This window comes from Gadus chalcogrammus, chromosome 4, assembly GCF_026213295.1.
Source record: "Gadus chalcogrammus isolate NIFS_2021 chromosome 4, NIFS_Gcha_1.0, whole genome shotgun sequence".
Classification (NCBI taxonomy): domain Eukaryota; kingdom Metazoa; phylum Chordata; class Actinopteri; order Gadiformes; family Gadidae; genus Gadus; species Gadus chalcogrammus.
In genome coordinates this window covers 7,886,248-7,906,880 of record NC_079415.1, presented here as the reverse complement: position 1 = coordinate 7,906,880, position 20,633 = coordinate 7,886,248, and the positions used below count along the sequence as shown (strand labels likewise).

Sequence of the window (20,633 nt, the reverse complement as noted above, 5' to 3'; positions counted from 1 at the left end):
TAAGCCCTGAAGGACACATGGACAATGGATAATTATTGAAGTTACATTATGATGCACCTTAAAGATATAGGCCAAGTCTTGATAAAAAGGAAACAGTCAGACAAGTACGAAATACAAGCATGGTAGAAGCCTGAAAGTAGGCACACGGGTGGGGACATTGCCACAACATTGTCATCAACGAACCACATCCTGACACATGCAGTCAGTGACAGCATCGTGACATTGTAGCGGGGGGGGGGGTGAACGCTGTACCTTGAGCAACTGTTTGCCAATGGCGGGGCTCATCTTCTCGTCCACCATGAAGATCACGATCCCCCTCTCGTCCATCCCTCTCCTGCCGGCCCTCCCGGACATCTGGATGTACTCCCCAGACGTGATCTGGACGATTCAGGATGGAGAGTTAACGATTGTCGTTTTTAACGTCAACTCTTTGCTTTTTACAATTGTCATTCAACTTGACCTTATAGATAAACAAGTTTTTTCCAAAGTGTTTAGAAAGGGAAAAAACGTTAAGAAAAAATTTAATTATAGATTAAGAATAATAAAATAACTTTCCATGAACAGGCTTGTGACATAGGCTCTCAAAATATGTTGCTTACATTAGAAAATATATGTAATGTTCTGACAGTATTCTCTGTAGAATCACTGGTTTGATTAAATGCAGTACTGATGATGTCATTGTGTCAGTGTTGAAATCATCCAACCATTAATTAAAAGTTGAATACTGACTGAAGTCAGATGTTTTGGAATAAGGAGTTGTATGTTGGAAGCGAACGAGCCTGAGAGAGTGTGTGTGTGGGAAGCAGGAGAGAGAGAGAGAGCAAGTGTGTGTGTGGGAACAGGAGAGAGCGCGTGAGTGATTGAAGCTAGAGAAGAGAGTGAGAGAGCGAGAGCGTGCGTGAGTGAGAGGAATGCCTGCGCGGAGCTTGGCACTGTGAAGGGCAACAGATGTTCCTGATGAACCTCTCTTCCATTCTCTCCCCACAGGGTGACACGTAAGCTGTTGCGCCTTCATCTTTTATGGCCAACGGTGTGCGTGCGCTAAAGCTGCTACAAGTTGCATGCGTAAAAAGATGAAGGGTGTCTTTAAGCAATGGCAGCTTGCACTCCGCTCCTGGCCCTTATCAACACTACGTGGCCGTTTATGTTTACAGTTTATGTGGCTGTGTAAGCTCACCGGCTCTGCAGCCATAAACAGCCATGACAGTGGCAGACAGTGGCAGGCCGTGGACTTCCTTTCAGAGTTCTGTTCAGAGGCGCTTTTATAAACAATGTGTGAAGAATAATAGGAGATAAATTGCTAAAAGGAAATGACTGTGTGTGTGTAGGGGTGTGTGTGTAGGGGTGTGTGTGTGTGTGTGTGTGTGTAGGGGTGTGTGTGTGTGTGTGTGTAGGGGTGTGTGTGTGTAGGGGTGTGTGTGTGTGTAGGGGTGTGTGTGTGTGTGTGTGTGTGTGTGTGTGTGTGTGTGTGTGTGTGTGTGTGTGTGTGTGTGTGTGTGTGTGTGTGTGTGTGTGTGTGTGTGTGTGTGTGTGTGTGTGTGTGTGTGTGTGTAGGTGTGTTTAGGTGCGTACGTACAAAGCGATGATTCTTTCCGTCGAACTTGCGTGCGCTGGTGAAAAGCACAGTGCGAGCCGGCATGTTGATCCCCATTGCAAAGGTTTCTGTTGCGAACAGGGCCTGGGGATACATTAGAAGAACACACCAGGATTTAGACACGGCCCATCCCATCCTTTAGTCCTTACTATGCATGTGTACTCTGGTGGCGGCCTGAATCCGAAGCACACAGCAACATAAACTGCCACTGAACAATGTACTGCATTCCTTACCACATAAAGTACTCCCAAATGATAAAAGATTTACATTAAGCTGAACGCTTTACAATTATGGTACATTTATTAACCATTAAGGAACAATAGTTAATGCTGTATAAACATTATAATATTGAATTAGAATGAGGGTTGAGCACCGAAACTCGGTTCCAGTAGGGAACCGGTTCCGACGTAAACGGTTGCAACGAGATCGAATAACAACGCACATTTCGGTTCCTCATAACGGTGCCTGACGTTTTTTAACGCCCCCTGCCCCGCCCCCATGGTGTTGCGGCGTCAACTTGCGTTAGTGCTGGGCGCTATACCGGTTCTCACTGAATAACGGTGTGTATTTTCGTTAGGATATGATTATATAGTCTACCGCCATACCGGTGTATTTGATTACACAACGTTCGGAACGCAGCGCTGTGCGACTCTGTTTCAGACGGGACCCTTCTCAATGTTGCGGTAAACAAGCATGGTACGACTACGACTTTCTTTATAGGTCCATGACTGCGAGGCGTGGTATTTCAGGCCAACTGGTAAAAGAGTGTGTCACGGCTTTCAAACATATAAACCGCCTATGGGCGCCTCGAGACTCGGGACGGACTTGTCAACGCGCTGTGGCATCGCTTACTTGATGTTGTTTTGATTGAAGATCGGCAGGTTGTAGTGGGTGAACGTGAATGAACGTGTGCGTGTGTGCGTGTGCGCGTGTTGCGAGCGAATGTAATTTTAAAGTAGACCTAACAAACAAACAAACTCAAAGCCGATGCATGCATCCAAAACTTGCTGTTCAAAAAACCAAATAAACAAATCAAAAACAGAGTCGTTATTCGCTTCAAATACTTTTTCTTTTCAAAACTTGGGAATTATTACAGCGCGGTACCGAGCGGTTGAAAGCAATGTTGGCGTCTCCTGTCTGTGGCTGCCTTGCGCACATGAGTTATATTACTTAATATGACTTTGGCAGTAATGTTGCGCCATGATGCGTGCCTGCCTGATTTCAGTGAGTAATTACAATTATTTGTAATTATAAAAAGATATGTATCAGTCACAGCACTCACAGCAGCCTCTTCGGGTAAGTCGAGTAATTGAATGCCAACCGTAAATCTTGCATATCAAGTAGGCTAGCAAACACCGTTGCCATTCAACTCAGTGTCCGCTGACTTTCTGCTTAATGCAAGTGTGTGCCGTAACCGTTTCGTTTTTTTAAGTACCGGTTTGAGAACCGTTTTAGCACCGGAACCATTTGAAAAGTACAGAGTAGGCACCGGTATTGGATAAAACCCAAACGATACCCAACCCTAATTAGGATAGGAGTAAGGGTTAGCATTGGGGTTGGGGTTAGAGTTGGGATTAACCCTATCCCTAATCAATCATGTTAATCATATCATGCATTAATACTTGGGTAAACATAAACACCATTACCTTAGTTAACATGACCAACATTACTTTAGTTAACATGATCAGTCTTTGTAAACATAAATACCATTAGCAAATTGTCCTAGAACACAAGCTTAATGTTCGTCAATGGTTTTTACTGCATTAACCAATGTTAATGGGTGGTAAATGATGAATGTACCCCTTTTTCAAAGTTTTTCTAACATACTACTGCATTACTTTGAATCAAAACCCGAAAGCAGAATAGAAATCAAACATGTTTCTTCAGACAATATAACAACCAGCAGTTGCATCATGGGAGTGACTCCTATTAATAGCTTCATCGGGATGCTTTGATACACAAAGGAAGGGAGTTGGAATGCAGACACATGTCATGAATCAGCAGCTAGGGGAGCGGACCTCTTGCTTAAGGATGAAAAAAGGAATCTGTAACTCTGATGTACCAAAAACAACAACAGAAACCGACTGGACATTGTGGTTCAAACCTAGAACACCCCAAGTCCTAGGTATCCTGCCCCGGAAGGCCAAAGTAGTGCCGATTGTTTTAGACCCAATCCCATCCTCATCAGGGCTTTCATGCTCACCTTAAGCAGGCCTTCCCCAAACAGGATCTCGATGGTCTCCTTCAGGATGGGCAGCAGGCCGCCGTGGTGAATGCCGATGCCTCGCTTCAGCAGAGGCAGCACGTGTTCCACCTGGACAATGCAGACACAAGGCAACAAAGGTGTCTGGTTTAACCGTCAAAAGGGGGGGGTCCGTTCAGGGTGTGGTCTGACGGGAGGCCGCCACCGTTTCAATATAGTGTACGTGAAAACAAAAGTAGCGTGACTTGGTAGCCTAAACAGTGTCTGGAACCACGCCTTGAATTTAAACTTTCAAGTGTATATATAGTTCAATGGTGAACCTCTATACTCTGACTTCCATGACGCGTTTCTCTTGTTCAGTAAAAGACAAAATGATTGAATCTGGGGTCTCACTGAAGCGCCACAGGGGGCTTAAGCTAAACAGTGTGGTGAGGTGGACTCAGCTTAAATAAGGAGAATGTAACAACAGAGACATGCGTCTGGGGTCTGACCTGCGGTAGTTTCTTGTCCTCGTCTGACAGACAGTCAATGGCGTTGTTGAACACTTCCTCCACCAGCTTTTTCTCCTCCTCTGAAACACAGAACGTAGCGTTACACAGTGGCCAGGTTAGTGTAGATTGTAGGATGTGTACTGGGGTTAAGTCCCAGCAACCTGACTGCATATCCTTAATGGCTGCATTCAGCCTATTAACTGTATGGGATGAGGGCTAAAACAAAGGTCTTTCCTAACAGATACAATAGAAGCAGCCCAGAAATGGAAACCTCATAATTGGCTGCGAAAAAAGCATTTCAAACACAAAAATATTAAATAGAAAAGCCTTTTATAGTACCGATCCAGTGATAAACGTGATGTTCCCCCAACGCAGATAAGAAAATGCTTCATATTCAGTTCAGAATACACATCAGAAAGATTTCATGACATTGATTGCCGTCAAACTACCACAAGTCGAAAATAAAAACCGAAGGGTAAATGTGGCCCAGAAAGGCCCAGTATGTCCCAGTGATGCATCATGGACGTGTCTGTCTGCCAGTGTGTCAGACGCTCAGGGTCTGTGTCCTGACACCAGGCACTCCCTTGAATCCAAGCAAAGCAAAGCAGGCCTGCAGACACTGCCCAGAATTGATGTGTTACAGAGGGCTGGGGGGGGCAGGGGAAGTGAGGGGACAGGGGGGGGGGGGGGGGGGGGGGGTTTGTGTGTGTCGTCCAGTTAAAGTCATAGATAAAAGAGGAAGAGACGAGGGGAGGAAACAGAAGGAGGTAAGTGGGGCTAAATTACAGGAGAGTCTGTAAACTCAACAGCACCCTGCACTTGAAACTCACATGGAACCGGGCCGTGGTATAAACATACGGCATTAAAAGGTTAGATACCGTACAACACTACGACGGTTAGTCGTGCGGAAGTTAATCTGTGTTAAAGCGGCCGTGATGTCCACCCAGCTGTTTATTTGCAAATATAGCGACACAATAATATGAATACTGACAAACTCTGTACACAGCAGTGAAGTGAAGGATCAGCTGTCCAGTGGGTTGGTTTAACTTGGTATAATACTAGTAGAGCACTGCTGTGATTGATTTCCGGGTGTGCGTCCGAGAGAGAAAAATGGAAAGAAATTAAGTCCTTAATAACACCCATGTCCAGAAAATATTCTTTCCGTCTCGCTTATTACTCAAAGTGTTAACCTTTCAGAAAACATCCTGCTCATACTCTTCAGCCAAGACATCACACTTAGCCAATTAGTGTTGTCGACAGAAATTTCCCTTCCTGAGTGGCTGGCCTTTTCCGGTTCATTTGATCATTGATTTTATGATATACATTTTAGCGTATCTGCAATGTCCGCACATTATGGCTGCTGTAACAGCCGCATTCCCTTTGTGGATTGGTGAATTGTTATCTCTATCTGAAGACAAAGAGGATACGATATTGAGGACCAATATACAAAGAGAACGATTCCTTATTTTACAGCCCACAGGATGGGGTGTGTGGTGCCTTGTCAAAAGCATGACAATGGTTTGGGAACCCGGCGGGTCTAAAAGCACACTGAAGACGCCCCTCAGTGTGGTATGGTTACTAGTGAAGGTGCTCTCACCGCCGTTGAAGTCCAGCTTGGACACCTGCAGAGCGTAGGCCTCACACTCCTTCTTGCTGAAGCTGAAGATGATGACGGGCTGGAAGTTCCTCTCCATGATCATCTTCACTATTTTGAATACGTTGGAGGCACCTGGTGAACGAGAGAAAACAAGCACACATTTTCTCAGTCAAGGTCAGAGACGGCTTTAGTGTCAATTCCAAAATATGTGCCAGACCACTAGAGGAATAGAAATTGCGTGGTTCTCTGACCCAGGGTGCAGAAAAGGATCTAATTAGGTAAAATAAAATAAGTAATATTAACAATTTAGGGAAGTTCAACTGGCGACTGTGTGTCAGGATAATAGAAGAAGAAAAGTGTCAAAATTCCTTTGGCATTTCGGTAAACATTTGAACACACCGATCTCGTGAAAGATGCATCCCATTGTAAAGGCAACACTTCAGTCATCACGCTGAGAACCCTAAACGTGCCCTCCCTGCTCATAAAACATGCATCCTCGATTAAATGTTCCCATGCCAGGCAATCGGATCAGTGACTAATGGTGTCCATTACCAGTCAGCGATCCACTTCCAGTTGCCAGCCGTACAGGGTTAGACGTTATCATTCGAAAGCAGGATACATGTGAGGAACAACGAACCAAAAGGTGCGAGGTTAGCCAAACCCACCTTTGGTTCCGCCTTTGCGTCCCTTGGGGTCCCACTTGGCCCCTCCGGAGCCTCCGCCCGCGTCGCCGGCGTCCCTCAGTACCTGCATGGCCGTGTTGAAGTTCTCCTCTCTGAAGTCCCCCTGGAGGACACACCACATGAAACGCACCCCATTTAGATTTGCGCAATAATTTCATCAACAAATATATATTTTTAAATATTGACCACAATAAGCCCCTTTCCACACTAGTATAGTGGCTGGACAAACGCAGGCGGTCTACTTGGATAAAAAGGTGACTACTAAATGTGAATCGATATGATTGGAAACGAATGACTGTAGTTAAACACTTGGTTTCAATGGGTTCTTCCCCTGATTACAAATATTTGCGTGGCCCAGCTTAAAAGGCAACCCAGGTTTCAAAGGGAGCTTACGTTCTCGTCGACCACCAGATGGAGTCCGTCGCCCCCTGCTGGGAATAGGTAGTGCTGCAGGGGAGTGGGACGGTAGTCTGTGTACACCACATGGCAGGGCTACGAAACAAGATATGGGACAGCAACAATTCAATGAATGACGTAACTTATTGATTGGTGAATGTGCAATTTTCAGCAGACAGAAAGTCTCCTTCGTGAGGCTCCTTCCAGCTGACCTGTTTGTGCAGGTGGCAGATCCACTCTGCAAACTGCTTGGCGTTGGGGATGGTGGCAGACAGGAAGACGTAATGTACATTGTCGGGAAGTAGGATGATGGTCTCCTCCCAAACCACGCCACGCTCTGAGAACATGGAAAAGGGAAGGTCATCAAAAAAGTCATGATGGTTACATAGGTAACACAAAAAAAATGCATATATCGTTTTCTTTGCCGCAGTTTACACTCAACTGCTAGCCGACTCAATTTTGTTGTAGTTGACATACCTGCGTCTCTCATGTAATGGATCTCATCAAAGACCACCCAGGCCACCTCCCTCATGATCTCAGAGCCTCTGTACAGCATGCTCCTCAAGATCTGTGGAGAAGAGACCATGTCACCACTGGGGTTATACAACACCAAGCACACATTAAAATCGATCCCTTAAAGGAAACCCCTGACCCTAAAACAATTAAGTTCAGATTTAAAGGGATAGTAGTGGCTTACATATTAGTGATATGGATTGAACCTGGTCCAAATCTTGAGTTAAAATGTGCTATAGGTGAGATTTAAGACCCATTTTTGAGTGGATTTGATTGTGCTTGGTAAGAATGGCCTAGTCTACCATCAGTTAATAGTGAGTGCATGCTCTGTTAGAATTTCAGATTATATTTGACTGTGCCTGCCTCTGTATGACACCCTTTTGATTTCAGACCGCTACAAGCTTATTTATGACCAAACACAGCATCTTGTCCATACGGAACCCGTAAAGGAAAAAGTAAAAAATTAACGTAAACATTTCTCGCGAGTACGAGAAAGTATCTGCCGTGCTCCAAAAGATTGTATTTTGTGAGCACGAGAAAGTATCTTTTTAGCAAGGGAATGTATCTCGTTCACATATCAATGGCAGTGTGTGTGTGTTTGTGTGAAGTCAGCGAGTGAGTTGACGAGTTTCATGTCAGCACCTGATGGACAGCTTCGTAGCTCAGCTTTAAACCATCTGACCTACCAGATCTATAGATCTACCATGCGAATATTTGGGCTACAATTCCTTGAGAGATACTTTCTAGTGCGCACGGGATATTTTATCTTGTGCGCATGATAAAGTACCTGGTGCTCACGATAAAGTATCTGGTGCTCACGAGATATTTTTCCACGAGCACCAGATACTTTCTCGTGCTCACGAAAAACGTTAATCTTTGTTTGTTTTTTGCCTACGTCCGTTTACCGGTTCCGTACGTCCATGATTGTTGTCGTAATTTTTGTTTGTGGTTTCTCTTTTCACAACAAAAACCACAGCACCTTAAAAGAAAAATTTTAAAACGATAGGATAATATTCAATATGGACTCATATTAACCTCTATAAGTACATACATGCCATTGCAAGAGTTACCAGTTATTGGCCGTTTTGAATGAAACAGTCTGGCTACACCCCCAAATCTGATAGACCATTAGAGCAATGAAAGCCTGAAAGGCAATATAGCCCCATCCGGAAATTAAAACGTTGGCGGGAACAAGCGATAGGGCACCATCTCGGCAATTTGAAGCCGTATAATTTAAGCTTTACTCCTGTTGTGGGAACTCGTGTCCTACCTCTGTTGTCATGACGAGGCAAGATGCGGTAGGATTGATGGTGACATCGCCAGTCATCAGGCCGACGTCCTGGAACTCTTCATACATCTCTCTGTACTTCTGGTTGGAAAGGGCCTTGATTGGGCTGGTGAAGATCACCCTCTGCTTCTCTCTCAATGCCAACGCTATTGCATACCTGCAGGACGGGGACACAGGAGGTTACATGTTTGGAGACAACAGGTTTGGGGACAGCAGGCTTCATGTTTAGAGATAGCAGGTTTCATGCTTAGAGACAGCAGGTTTCATGCTTAGAGACAGCAGATTTCATGCTTAGAGATAGCAGGTTTCATGTTTAGAGAAGGCAGGTTTCAGGTTTGTTTCTTTGCGCCACCTGATAAGGCATTCGCTATTCTGTCTCTCTCATAAACCGCATTGAGCCAATGTATTTTCTTTTTTTTGGCAGATAGGTTTGTCAATATTTGTCAAGAGCTTGAACGAGTTGAATTTTAACTCTAATTAGGTGATCAGTTTAAAGGCTCGCCTCAGCTCAACGATAACATTTGACTATAATTGCTTTGATTGAGTATAAATTAAAAAGGAAACACTCACTCGGCACAGACAGTCTTGCCAGCAGAGGTGTGAGCAGAAACCAGTACAGACTGATTGTTGTCAATACACAAGATGGCCTCGCGCTGGAATGGATCCAAAATAAAAGGGTATTCCTGCAAGAGATAGAATAAAAGATCACAACAATGCGGAAGTCTCCTGATATTTTCACATAGTCTTATCCAATCAGATGACCACGTTCAGGTTGGTGTCTGTCATCCAATCATATGATAGAATTCGGGAGTGTGTCCGTCATCCAATCAGATGAGAGCATTCGGGAGAGTGCCTGTCATCAAGTAGGACAACTCGATTCAGGATAGCATACCTTTGCTGCTTTTCCAACTCGAGGTTTGAGGGGTGCATAGTCTTCACTGGCCTGGAGTGCCACCTGTAAGCAAAACATTTATTGAATGGAGTATGAATTATGAAATCTATTTTTCGTTATAAAAAGGTATATCCATTTATTTACGGTTCTGTACCTCATGGTTGCATCCTTCAACAGTATCAACTTGCTCCACCTTCACCTGGGGCATAAAGTCTGCCATACTGAGGTAAACAACAAACAAACGTTATCAGTACATCCATTTTTATCAAAAAAATGCACACACCAAATAGGAGGCTTTCCACAAAATGTAACTCACTTGTCGTCGGCAGTATCATGTTTAGACTTTTTACTGTAGACCATCTCCTCCGTGACGTCTTGGTCCGCCTCCCTCTTGCCCCGTCCGTGAAAGGCATCCTCCCCATCTACATGTGAACTGTAGGATGATAAAACAAATATGAAGCAACACAACATAAATGTTAGCCTAGTAGTGGATATGGAAGGGCAGCACGATTACAACTTGGTAACCAACATGTTAATTACGTTGCTCCAAACAGTGGGACTGAATGAACCATGTGGGACTGGTTGCATTTGGAGACACAACGTGGTTCATCCACTCATCCAAGTGGTTGTAAAGGATAATGTTTTTCGTAAAAAGCACTAACGCTATCAATGTTGTTGGAAATTAGCCTGTTAACCACCAGGCCGTCTTCTGTCTCAATAACTAGCGGTGGTTAATTGGTCAAGTTTTACAAAGCATGATGCCCCGGTTAGGGTTCTGGGAGTCTGGTTCGACGTGCAATAATAAGCCCCGTTTAACTAGAAATAATACAACCAGTTCAACTTAATACAAATAAACATAATTAAATTCAAAGAAACGAATGTTTACCCAGCATTTGTTGTGGGGGCAGTGGGTGTCGTTTTGCTAGACGCAGCGGTATCATCATCAAACACGCTGAACAGCGCGTCTCCAAAAGCGTCCGCCATGTTTCCAAGCGGCATTGACATGATTCCCACAATGCAACGCGAGTCTACTGTAACACTTCCGCTACGGAAGCCCCGAGCCGTGTGCGTCCAAATAGTGTTCCTCTCACGAATATCTAACACAACTGGATTCTTGGGATGGACAGATGAAAGATTGTCACGTTTTAATGACTCAACACCTGAATGGCAGCACATAAATAGTTTTCGGGTTGACCATCAGCAGACAGTATACGACCTAATGGGTGGAAAGAAGAAGAAAGCGTGTGCGGCAGCGGCGCCTGTAGCCGCGGCTAGAGGGGCTCCTGCAGCGGCCAACATCGTGGCAGAAGACCCCTCTGTTGGCAAGAAACCTCCACCGATCAAGCCAGTGAAACCAGTAAAGGACAACAAACCCAAAGGTGACTGTTGACGAACATCTCTTCCCTTTTTTGATGAACCCGTCATGTAAAAGTAGCATGAGGTATCCTTGTTGTTATCTCATGTTGCTACGCCAGAACTGACAGCCTTGAGTTGGTAACGTTAAACGGATTGGTCCTGATTGGTGTTGGTTTTAATGTCGTTTGAATGTTATTATTGTTTTCAGAATACCTATCGGATACTATAGTATTTTATTGCAGGTTACAACGCAGACAACATCCAGGGGGTTAGCACTTGCAAGTGTTGAACACTCTGTGTTAAAACGACAATATTCAAAGACATACAAACCAAATCTTCAGAGACCCTATTTCAGATACAAATGACATGATACAAGTTAAACACCTGTGTTAACTACAACTTTAAAACCGGAACCGTGCTCCAGATCGGCCCTGTCACCCTGCTGTGGTGAATCTGCTGGGTCTCTGTTTCTCACCCTGATGTGGTGACTCTGCCGTGGCTCGGTTTCCTCTCTGCTGGGGCTCTGTTTCTCTCACATTTTGCTCTGGTAACTCTGGTAGCTTTTCTTCCCTCTCACCAGCTCTGGTACACCCCCCTGCTGTGGCTCTGTTTAATGTACAGTGGGAGATTGTTCCTGCATCGTAGGCACACAAAATACATGACACTTGCGTGAGTGAGTGTTGGGGAAAAAAATTGATGTAAGATATATAGGTGATTTTATAAATGAGCACAGTATTGAGTCCATGCACCATGCAGTAGTTAAGGTTCAAAACAAGGCAACAGACATTGCAGGATTTGAAGTTTTCTTGCAAGGGTCAAGCCAACATGTTACTCCATTAAATGGTATTATATAATCTTTTAACGATTCTTCTTGGGTCTCTCGTTAGCTCCGAGGACCTACAGCCTGGCCAACACTGCTCAGGTGGACACCGGTGGGGTCGCTGACAAATCGATTCTCAAAGTAAAGTATTGACGTTACCTCACAGTCTTTAAAGTCACATTGCTTTACTCTCACTAGCATGTATGTAATGCTTAACCTGTTTATAACCGACATTGTCTAACATGTCATATAAATGAGTCATTCTATTCTACCAATAGACCAATCTGTCTGTTAAATTGGATTTGACCTAAACTCCCCATACTTCAGGTGGTCATTCAAGTGGACCTGGAGAAGAAGATCATCAAGCTGATCAATGACTTCAGACAGGAGAATGGAGACAAGGGGCCAATATCCGGGAGACTCACCAATAAGAAATTGCTGGTACGTTAAAAGTCGAATTCAGTGACTATAGAACTAGTCTCTCTTTTTTGTTCTAACAGGGTTTTCTTTGTTTTCCTATGATCGCAGGACCTTTACACCGCTCTGCAGAAGTTCAACTTCAAGACAGAGCACATTGAAGAGGCCATGAAAAGCAGTGTGTTGTATGGTGGCGATCTCCACTCGGCTCTCGACTGGCTTTGTCTGAATCTCAAAGATGGTGAGATAACTTATCTCTCTCTATTTGCATGATATTTTGAATGGGGTTGTGCCGTCCGCATGTTTTTAACTGGGCCTTAAGTATTGCAGTCGAACAGACTGCTCCCATAAACAATGAAATGTGATTGTTATCAACCATAACCCTATCATCGGACATTGATGCTCAGCATGTAGTCCCTGAATAGAATTAATACTCTCTGAATACCTCAGAAAACGAAAGGGAATAATGGCCCAGCTGTTAAAACGCGTGCGGTGTGTGACCGGGGCCTTATGCTAAGTTGTGCTTCATTCCATTCACCAGAGGAGCTTCCTGATGGTTTCCGGCAGCAGATGCAGGAGGAGAATCAGAAGAGCAGGCCCAAGTACCAGCCCATAGTCCATGAAAAGCCCGCCCCACCCAGCCCCAAAGCATCCCGTGATGACTCTCCGAAGGAGGCCATTAAGGTGAGTGTGTCTGTGGACAAACAAACAAAGTGCTCTCATCCCAGTGGAGAGATTCGCAACCATGATCGTCATGCTGAGGCTCACACAAGCTTGTTTTCTTCTCAGAAGGCCCCGGTGAAGGACGAGGCTGCTGTGAAGGACTGGATCCTCAGATACGCTGAGCAGAGCAGCGAGGAGGAGGAGGTGGAGGAGAAAGAAAAGGGCGGAGGGAACAATCTTGCCAGCAGCATGGAGCAGGAGGGCAAGTTTGACCCAGTAAGTGGAAGTGGTTGAACCCTCAGTTTTGTCCCAACGTGCGAAGACGCACGTTCGTGTTTGAACATCTGTGTTGCTTGACCCTGTTCCACCAGAACGACAGGTACCTGGTGTTAACTGCCCAGCTGTACGACACCAAGGACATGGCAGCCACCGCCAAGTTAAAAAAAGACAAAGCATCCCAAAGGATGGCCCAGGACAGGATACGCATCATACAGCAAGGTCCGGGCATTTCCACCAATCACAGAAAGACGAGTGACATCGGTCACCACGACTGATTGGACCAGTCAAGAACGATTATCTTTTTTTGTTCCTTTCCTAGAAATGAAACCTCTGGAGTCACATCCAATGTTCAACCCAGCTATAAAGGTAGTGGACGCGCCCAAGGAGAACAAAGCACTTCCTGTGGCCGTGGAGGAGGGTCTCAACCTGTTTGATCAAGTTCCAGTCCCGCCCCCGGCAGTTAAAGGTACAGTTGTAACAATTGGTCCAAGAAGCTCCAAGATGTTAAATCACTTTTCAACCTCAATCCCCTCACCATCCATACACAACTTCTTTGCAGATTCCAAGAAGAACGAGCCAAAGGACATTCGTGACTTTGACTACACGTCCCGCAGTTGGACGGGCAAGTCTCCGAAACAGTTCCTGATCGACTGGGTCCGCAAGAACCTGCCCAAGAGCCCCGCGCCGGCCTTCCACAAGGTCCAGGTTGGGAAGTACTGGAAGTGCAAGTAAGTGTATGTTTTACCTGTGTTCTACCTGCATTTGTTTCTGCAGATGTTTGTCGCCGTGGTACCCCACCCCAAACGTTATTATCTTCACGTGATGGTAGATAACGTGGTTACATCTCTCTGCAGTCAGAATATGTTGTGTATAGCATGCATTTTTTTCCCACGGCAACAAATTAAAGCAATGCTGCAATCACTGTCTATTTATAAATCATTATAAATGTCTATGCCCTTAAAGACTTTTGAAACTACAAAAGACTTCTGTAGCCACAATAGATACAGCGTTTCTAAACCATGCTATTTCTAGCCACAATCGAGCATATGGCCGTCATGTTTGTGTGACAAAATGAAAATAAACAGAACTAAATGACCATCGTCCCCCGCTGACGAATCCGTCGCCTCGTCTCTCTTTAGGGTGCGTGTCCAGAGGCTAGATGACGTGCTGGAGGTCTGTCCCACCATCCTGACCGAGGACGGCATGCAGGCCCAACACCTGGGGGCTGTCCTGGCTCTGTACACCATGGTCAAAGGACAGGTAACGGCTGGGACCCTCAAGCCACCTTGTATCCACTGTACAGAAGTTCCCAGCAGCCTTTAAACTGAACACCCCCATAAATGCGTTGGCGCGTTCCTTCTTTCTTCAAATTCTTCTCCATTTTTTTTTTATCCCCCCTTTTTGCTTCTCTCTGCTCTTCTTTTACTCCTCCGTTGTTTGACTCACCCCTCCTTCGTCTCTCCCTTCGTCTCTCTTCTTCTTCTCTACTCCTCTTTTACTCCTCCGTTGTTTGACTCACCCCTCCTTCATCTCTCCCTTCGTCTCTCTTCTCCTTCTCTACTCTTCTTTAACTCCTCCGTTGTTTTGACTCACCCCTCCTACGTTTCTCCCTTCGTCTCTCTTCTCCTTCTCTACTCTCCTTAACTCCTCCATTGTTTTGACTCACCCCTCCTTCGTGTCTCCCTTCTCCTTCTTTACTCTTCTTTTACTCCTCCGTTGTTTGACTCACCCCTCCTTCGTTTCTCCCTTCGTCTCTCTTCTCTACTCTTCTTTAACTCCTCCGTTGTTTTGACTCACCCCTCCTTCGTTTCTCCCTTCGTCTCTCTTCTCCTTCTCTACTCTCCTTAACTCCTCCGTGGTTTGACTCATCCTTCCTTCCTCTCCCCCCCCCCCCCCCCCCCCCTCCTCTCCCCCAGTCGGTGCACCAGCTGCTGCCCTCCACCTACCGGGACGTGTGGCTGGAGTGGCGGGACCGGGACCAGCAGAGGCAGGAGGAGAGCCGCACCGCCGCCAACAAGCCCCGGGACCAGTTCATCGCCCGCCTGCTCACCCGGCTCAAGCAGCAGCAGCAGCAGCACGACCCCAGCTCGGGCTCCCAGGACCCCCATCCCCGGTTCGGATCCAAGGCGACGCAGCCCGCCGGCGGGGAGGACGAGCCGGAGGAGTCCTGGGAGAACCTGGCGGGCCTGGAGATGGAGGACGGCGGGGAGACCAACGACAAGGCGGAGGCGGGCCGGGGCCGGAAGGAGAAGGGCGGAGGGTTCGAAGCGTCCAGGGAGCTGATGATCAGGATGAGGAAGTCCCCACTGGCGTGCAAACTCAAGGTAGGAGCTGGTCCGACGCGCAGCCCGAAGGTCCTCGGTTCGATTCCCCAATGTCGGCAGCTTAACCTGTAGGTATCTATACAGTCACCTGTTCCTTCGTAACGTGGATCTGGATTAACTCAAAGTCGCTTTGGATAAAAGCGTCTGTAAATGGCTCAATAGTGAATGTAAGTATCTCTCAAAGTCACAGTGAATTTATTTAGGAGGAGGTAGGCCTTATGGCATCTTGCTCAAGGCTTCTTACAGGTATACTGCAGACATTGAGGTTTCGAACCCACAACCAGAAGTCCAGAACCCTACCCTAACCCCCTCCCCCCAAAAACACTTTTAAAACCAAAACCTCCACCTCCCCTGTCGCAGGCGGAGCGGGAGCAGCTGCCGGTCTTCCAGCACCGCCACCGGGTGATGGAGGCCCTGGGACGGCACCGCGTGGTGGTGGTGGCCGGAGAGACGGGCAGCGGCAAGAGCACCCAGGTGCCCCAGTTCCTCCTGGAGGAGCTGCTGCTGGGGGGGGATGGGGCGGGCGCGGCGAGGCCCTGCAACATAGTGGTGACCCAGCCCCGCAGGATCTCGGCCATGAGCCTGGCCACCCGGGTCAACCAGGAGCTGGGCTGTGAGGACGCGCCCGGGTCCAAGGTGGGTGCTGGAGGAGCGGAGCTTCACCGTGTGTTTCTGTGAGTTGGGTGGATGCGTTGAGTAAGGGTGATCGGTGTTTAGGTATGAGGACTTTGTTCATTATTGGAGGTTTGTTCTTGTGTTCTTGATGCGGGGAATTATTGGGGAAGCTAGCTAGATTCAGAGTGTGTAATCTAAGCAATTTGTTTGATTATTTCATGATTCCTGACTATGAATTATTGTTTGAAATCTGTGATATAAATAGACAAAAAAGTAATTGTTACAATTACTTTGTTATATACATATATACATTTGTTATATGTATGTATGTGTGTGATTGAATATATGTTTGCATTTAAATTGTTATGTAAGCACCAGGTAGCACTTCTCTTGTTAAGTTAATATTGTTAATATTAACTTAAAATAAAGAGAGAACTACCTGTTTATACATACTATTAAACCCTGTGTTTGTGTCTTCCCAGATGTCTATTTGTGGGTACCAGATCCGGATGGAGAACCGGTCGGGGGAGGCCACCCGCCTGCTGTACTGCACCACGGGGGTCCTGCTCAGGAAGCTCCAGCAGGAGCGCCACCTGGACTCACTCACACACATCATCGTGGACGAGGTAGGGAGCTCAGGCCTCTACCTGACAGCGGACTCACGTTCAAAGCTGTTACACTGGGGCTCATTTGCCAGCATGGCGGCTCCTGACACAGTGGTACCTTGTGAGGACTTTTTTTTTAGGGGACACCTTTTGTGAAAGGGTTACCTCGATTGAGGCCGGCCTTACCTGGCACCGTCTTGGGATTACCAAAGAAAAGTAATTCAGGAGAGCTACCGGTTGGCTTTGGTAGCGCTGAACACGTTTATTTTCATGGCTGATGTTGGTCCACCTGAACTTTACTAAGAACAGAATGAAGTCTGACTACAAGAAGTCCAGAAAGACCCAATCAGAATCAGAATCTCTCTATTGTCATTGCACGAAACGCAACGAAATTGGGGAAGAGGCTCTCAAAATAAGTGCTTTAAAAAAAAAAAAAAGATTAAATCAAAAAGAAAGATTAAAGTAAGTAAGTAATTTTAAAGTTTAAATCAATGTAAATTAGAAGTGCTCCTTGTTCCATTAATTCCGAGCACTACCTCCTATGTAGGCTACATACTATGAAACTATGAGAAGTTGTTCCATCCGTCCGACACCTTGAAATGTGCCGTTTGGCCCCCAGGTGCACGAGCGCAGCGTGCAGTCAGACTTCCTGCTGACCATCCTGAGAGACATGGTGCTGCGGCGTTCCGACCTGCGGATCGTCCTGATGAGCGCCACGGTCGACTGCACCAAGTTCTCCCGATACTTCAACAACTGCCCCGTGGTCTCGGTGCCCGGGAGGACCTTCCCCGTGGAGGTCAGGGTCCCTTTGATGCTCTCTCGCTGTCTCTCGCTTTCTTTCTCCCTTTTTTCTTTTTCGTTCTATTTCTTTTCTCTTTTTTTTTCATTTCATTCATTTTTCTTTCCTTCTGTATATCCGTCTTCTTTTCATATACATTAAGTCATGTGCATTTTATTTGATCAGACCCCTTAATCCCAGCTGGAGTCAGTGGGGGATTCACAGTCACATTACCCTTAAGAGTTAGATATCAACATGACACTTTAATGATAGCTCAAAACACGTTTTGTAAGGATTTAGGACTGCAGCCTTATTATGTGGCACGAGTCCTCAATTCTACTTTTAACTAGAATTTTCATATTTCAACATGTTACCTTTCACCCTTATGATGGGAGTCCAACACCCTAGCCACTACACAATCCTCCTCCCCCACTGTAGGACCTCTTGGTAAGAAGGGTTAGCGTGGATGATGAGAACCGCGCCTATAGTGGTGGTATGGTCCACCTATAACTCTACCCTAAGCGTGTTGTGTCTCTGCTCCCAGGTGTTCCACCTGGAGGACATCGTGGAGCAGACGGGCTACGTGCTGGAGAAGGACTCCGAGTACAGCCAGAGGATCCTGGAGGACGAGGAGGAGGTCAACATCTCTGTCTCCCAGAAAGGAGGCAAGACGACGCAGCACCAGGTGAAGCCTTGCCTTCTTATTTAGGGGATGAGATGAACGGGTCTGACTTGGCTGAGTTACCTTTTACAAGATCAGTTCTTAGTCAGGTTAATCAAATCTCATTACTACAAATCCTTTTAGTGCTTTCATGTTACTTAGGATTCCGAATGTTTGCGAAGTATGTGTTTGTATATTTTATGTATGCTACATGCATATTTTCTATGTATGTTTTTGTGACTATATGCACATTTTGATGCACAAATTTAGTTTGATGCACAAATTTAGATGCACAAATTTTAGATTGCTGTGATCCGCTGTCCCCCAGGAGTTTGTGACGAAGGACGCCAACGCCGGCTGGGACCTGGGCCCGGACCTGGACCACTTCAGCAGCCGCACCCGCCACGTCCTGCAGTACATGAACCCCAACAAGATCAACATGGAGCTGCTCCTGGACATCATAGACTACCTGGGTAGGCACCGTGTTCGCTGATCCTGGTGTTTGAAGGTGGCATGTTGTACCCCCAGGTGTGGGTGTGATTAGCCGGTACAAGCCGTTTGAAAAACCGGCTCTCTGCTGACATCACAAGTGGGCGTGTCCACCTAGATGTGTGACGGATAGATGAGCAACGTTTGCTACAGTCCACTGGGTAGGCTGGTAGACTGACTTACCCTATCCTGCACACGTCTAGGTGGACTCGCCTGCTTGTGATGTCAGAAGAGGCAGATTTTCAAAGTGGCTTGTAACGGCTAATCAAACTAACCCCTGGAGGAATATTATGTCACCTTTAATGATCTTAGTGCAGGCTGATTAGCCTCCTGCTAATTAGGCCCTTGAGGCTTATTTTATAAGTGAGGGTTTGTTAACGATTAACCAGGTGTCAAATCTTTAACACTCCCACCCACTCCTAATCATGTCTCGTCCCTGTTTGGACTATTATGTACTTTCAATGTGCTAATTTCCTTACGTTGTTATCATGTGTCTACCACAGACAAGTCTCCTCAGTTCTCCTGCATGGACGGAGCCATCCTGGTGTTCCTACCTGGTCTGGCTCACATCCAGCAGCTGTACGACCTACTGTCCAACGACAAGAGGTTTAGGATCAAGGACCGGTAAATACAGTTATATTCATGTTATTCTCTGTCTGATTCATGCCCTAATCACCTTCCGCTAACATTGAGGAACTTATGTAATGAAGAGGAATTTCTTTGGTTTTAGGTATGTTCTGGTGGCCCTTCACTCCACCCTCTCCTCTAAAGACCAAGCGTCTGCCTTCACAGTGCCCCCTGCAGGCGTCAGGAAGGTAAGACCATTTGTATTGATCACTTTAAAAGGCTGGAATTGTAGAGTTAAATGTGTCTTTTATTTTTTGAGGGTGGTTATATGATCGTAAAATAGAAATCAAGAGTAGAAAGAACATTTTAGTTTTTAACCCCTCTCTCATCTATCTTGATAGCACAGCAGAAGAGGAAGGAGCGCCAAACTGTACTACACTCCCCCTCATGTTTATTTGGATTACCATAGCCATTAATCATGACCTCCTTTGTCTCCTGTTTTTAGATTGTGTTGTCCACTAACATCGCCGAGACCGGCGTGACTATCCCCGATGTGGTGTTTGTCATCGACAGTGGAAAGACCAAAGAAAACAAGTGAGAAAAATATTGGTTAAGATTCATTCCTAAAATGAATACGGTCATGTTAATAAGCATCATCATCCAATTATGAAATTACAAAATTAATTTGATTTTTCTTTCATTTTAAGAAGAATTCATGAAGCTTGAGCTAACTTTACCTACCGTCGTCATATCATTATTCAGCAAATGCCTGCCATGTCAAATCGTGCTTGTCCTCAATTTGATCTGGTTCCTCTCTGTGTTCAGGTACCATGAAAGCAGTCAAATGAGCTCCCTGGTGGAGACGTTTGTTTCGAAGGCCAGCGCGCTCCAGCGCCAGGGCCGGGCGGGGCGAGTCAGGGACGGCTTCTGCTTCAGACTCTACCCGAAGTTCAGGTACGAAGCTCCACCGGGGATGGGAGGAGAAAACGACCAACAAAGCTGAGTGGCGTGTTCAGCAGCAGGAAGGGATAAACGTGTTCCTGTTCTCAATGTTCCCGATCTGCAGGTTTGATGCCTTCATGGATTACGCAGTCCCAGAGATACTACGGGTTCCTCTGGAAGAGCTGTGCCTGCATATTATGGTACAAACTCGCACACTGTCACGTACGCACGCACTCAAACATGCACACACACGTTCGCAGTAATCAGTTTGGATGAAAGTGTCTAAGTGACTGAATGTAATTAAATTATCTTTTGACTGTACTATATAAGGAATATTTCTTTCCACCAATCACTTCATATAAATTACTTTCCACTATACCGCATTATGTAAATTGCTTTCCACTATACCGCATTATGTAAATTGCTTTCCACTATACCACGTAGGCAAGGCAAGGCAACT

At 46.0% G+C, this 20,633-nt stretch overlaps 2 protein-coding genes across 3 annotated transcripts in view; one reads left to right on the top strand and one right to left on the bottom strand.

Annotated features, from left to right (window-relative positions):
* Positions 1–10,721, bottom strand: part of mtrex (Mtr4 exosome RNA helicase) — a 24,494-nt gene extending 13,773 nt beyond the window's left edge. The window contains exons 1-15 of the mRNA XM_056589575.1: positions 10,544–10,721; positions 9,974–10,090; positions 9,812–9,878; positions 9,658–9,720; positions 9,336–9,448; positions 8,748–8,922; positions 7,442–7,532; positions 7,177–7,301; positions 6,962–7,060; positions 6,551–6,671; positions 5,886–6,017; positions 4,289–4,368; positions 3,798–3,908; positions 1,577–1,678; positions 253–378 (exon numbers count right to left, since the gene is read on the bottom strand). Coding sequence (XP_056445550.1) covers positions 253–378; positions 1,577–1,678; positions 3,798–3,908; positions 4,289–4,368; positions 5,886–6,017; positions 6,551–6,671; positions 6,962–7,060; positions 7,177–7,301; positions 7,442–7,532; positions 8,748–8,922; positions 9,336–9,448; positions 9,658–9,720; positions 9,812–9,878; positions 9,974–10,090; positions 10,544–10,662 — 1,641 coding nt within the window. The 5' untranslated portion in view covers positions 10,663–10,721. The remainder of the gene's footprint in view (positions 1–252; positions 379–1,576; positions 1,679–3,797; positions 3,909–4,288; positions 4,369–5,885; positions 6,018–6,550; positions 6,672–6,961; positions 7,061–7,176; positions 7,302–7,441; positions 7,533–8,747; positions 8,923–9,335; positions 9,449–9,657; positions 9,721–9,811; positions 9,879–9,973; positions 10,091–10,543) is intronic.
* dhx29 (DEAH (Asp-Glu-Ala-His) box polypeptide 29) overlaps positions 10,660–20,633 on the top strand; it is a 17,013-nt gene continuing 7,039 nt past the window's right edge. Inside the window, exons 1-21 of one of the 2 annotated variants that reach the window (XM_056589574.1) lie at positions 10,660–11,036; positions 11,901–11,974; positions 12,161–12,274; positions 12,362–12,491; positions 12,792–12,934; positions 13,040–13,189; positions 13,285–13,411; positions 13,512–13,658; positions 13,752–13,920; positions 14,332–14,452; positions 15,109–15,516; positions 15,877–16,152; positions 16,614–16,757; positions 17,356–17,532; positions 18,059–18,199; positions 18,504–18,648; positions 19,168–19,288; positions 19,395–19,479; positions 19,737–19,825; positions 20,057–20,185; positions 20,298–20,373. In XM_056589574.1, the coding sequence (XP_056445549.1) occupies positions 10,661–11,036; positions 11,901–11,974; positions 12,161–12,274; positions 12,362–12,491; positions 12,792–12,934; positions 13,040–13,189; positions 13,285–13,411; positions 13,512–13,658; positions 13,752–13,920; positions 14,332–14,452; positions 15,109–15,516; positions 15,877–16,152; positions 16,614–16,757; positions 17,356–17,532; positions 18,059–18,199; positions 18,504–18,648; positions 19,168–19,288; positions 19,395–19,479; positions 19,737–19,825; positions 20,057–20,185; positions 20,298–20,373 (3,342 nt within the window). In that variant the 5' untranslated portion in view covers position 10,660. The remainder of the gene's footprint in view (positions 11,037–11,900; positions 11,975–12,160; positions 12,275–12,361; positions 12,492–12,791; positions 12,935–13,039; positions 13,190–13,284; positions 13,412–13,511; positions 13,659–13,751; positions 13,921–14,331; positions 14,453–15,108; positions 15,517–15,876; positions 16,153–16,613; positions 16,758–17,355; positions 17,533–18,058; positions 18,200–18,503; positions 18,649–19,167; positions 19,289–19,394; positions 19,480–19,736; positions 19,826–20,056; positions 20,186–20,297; positions 20,374–20,633) is intronic. The other variant, XM_056589572.1, reaches the window with a different exon arrangement.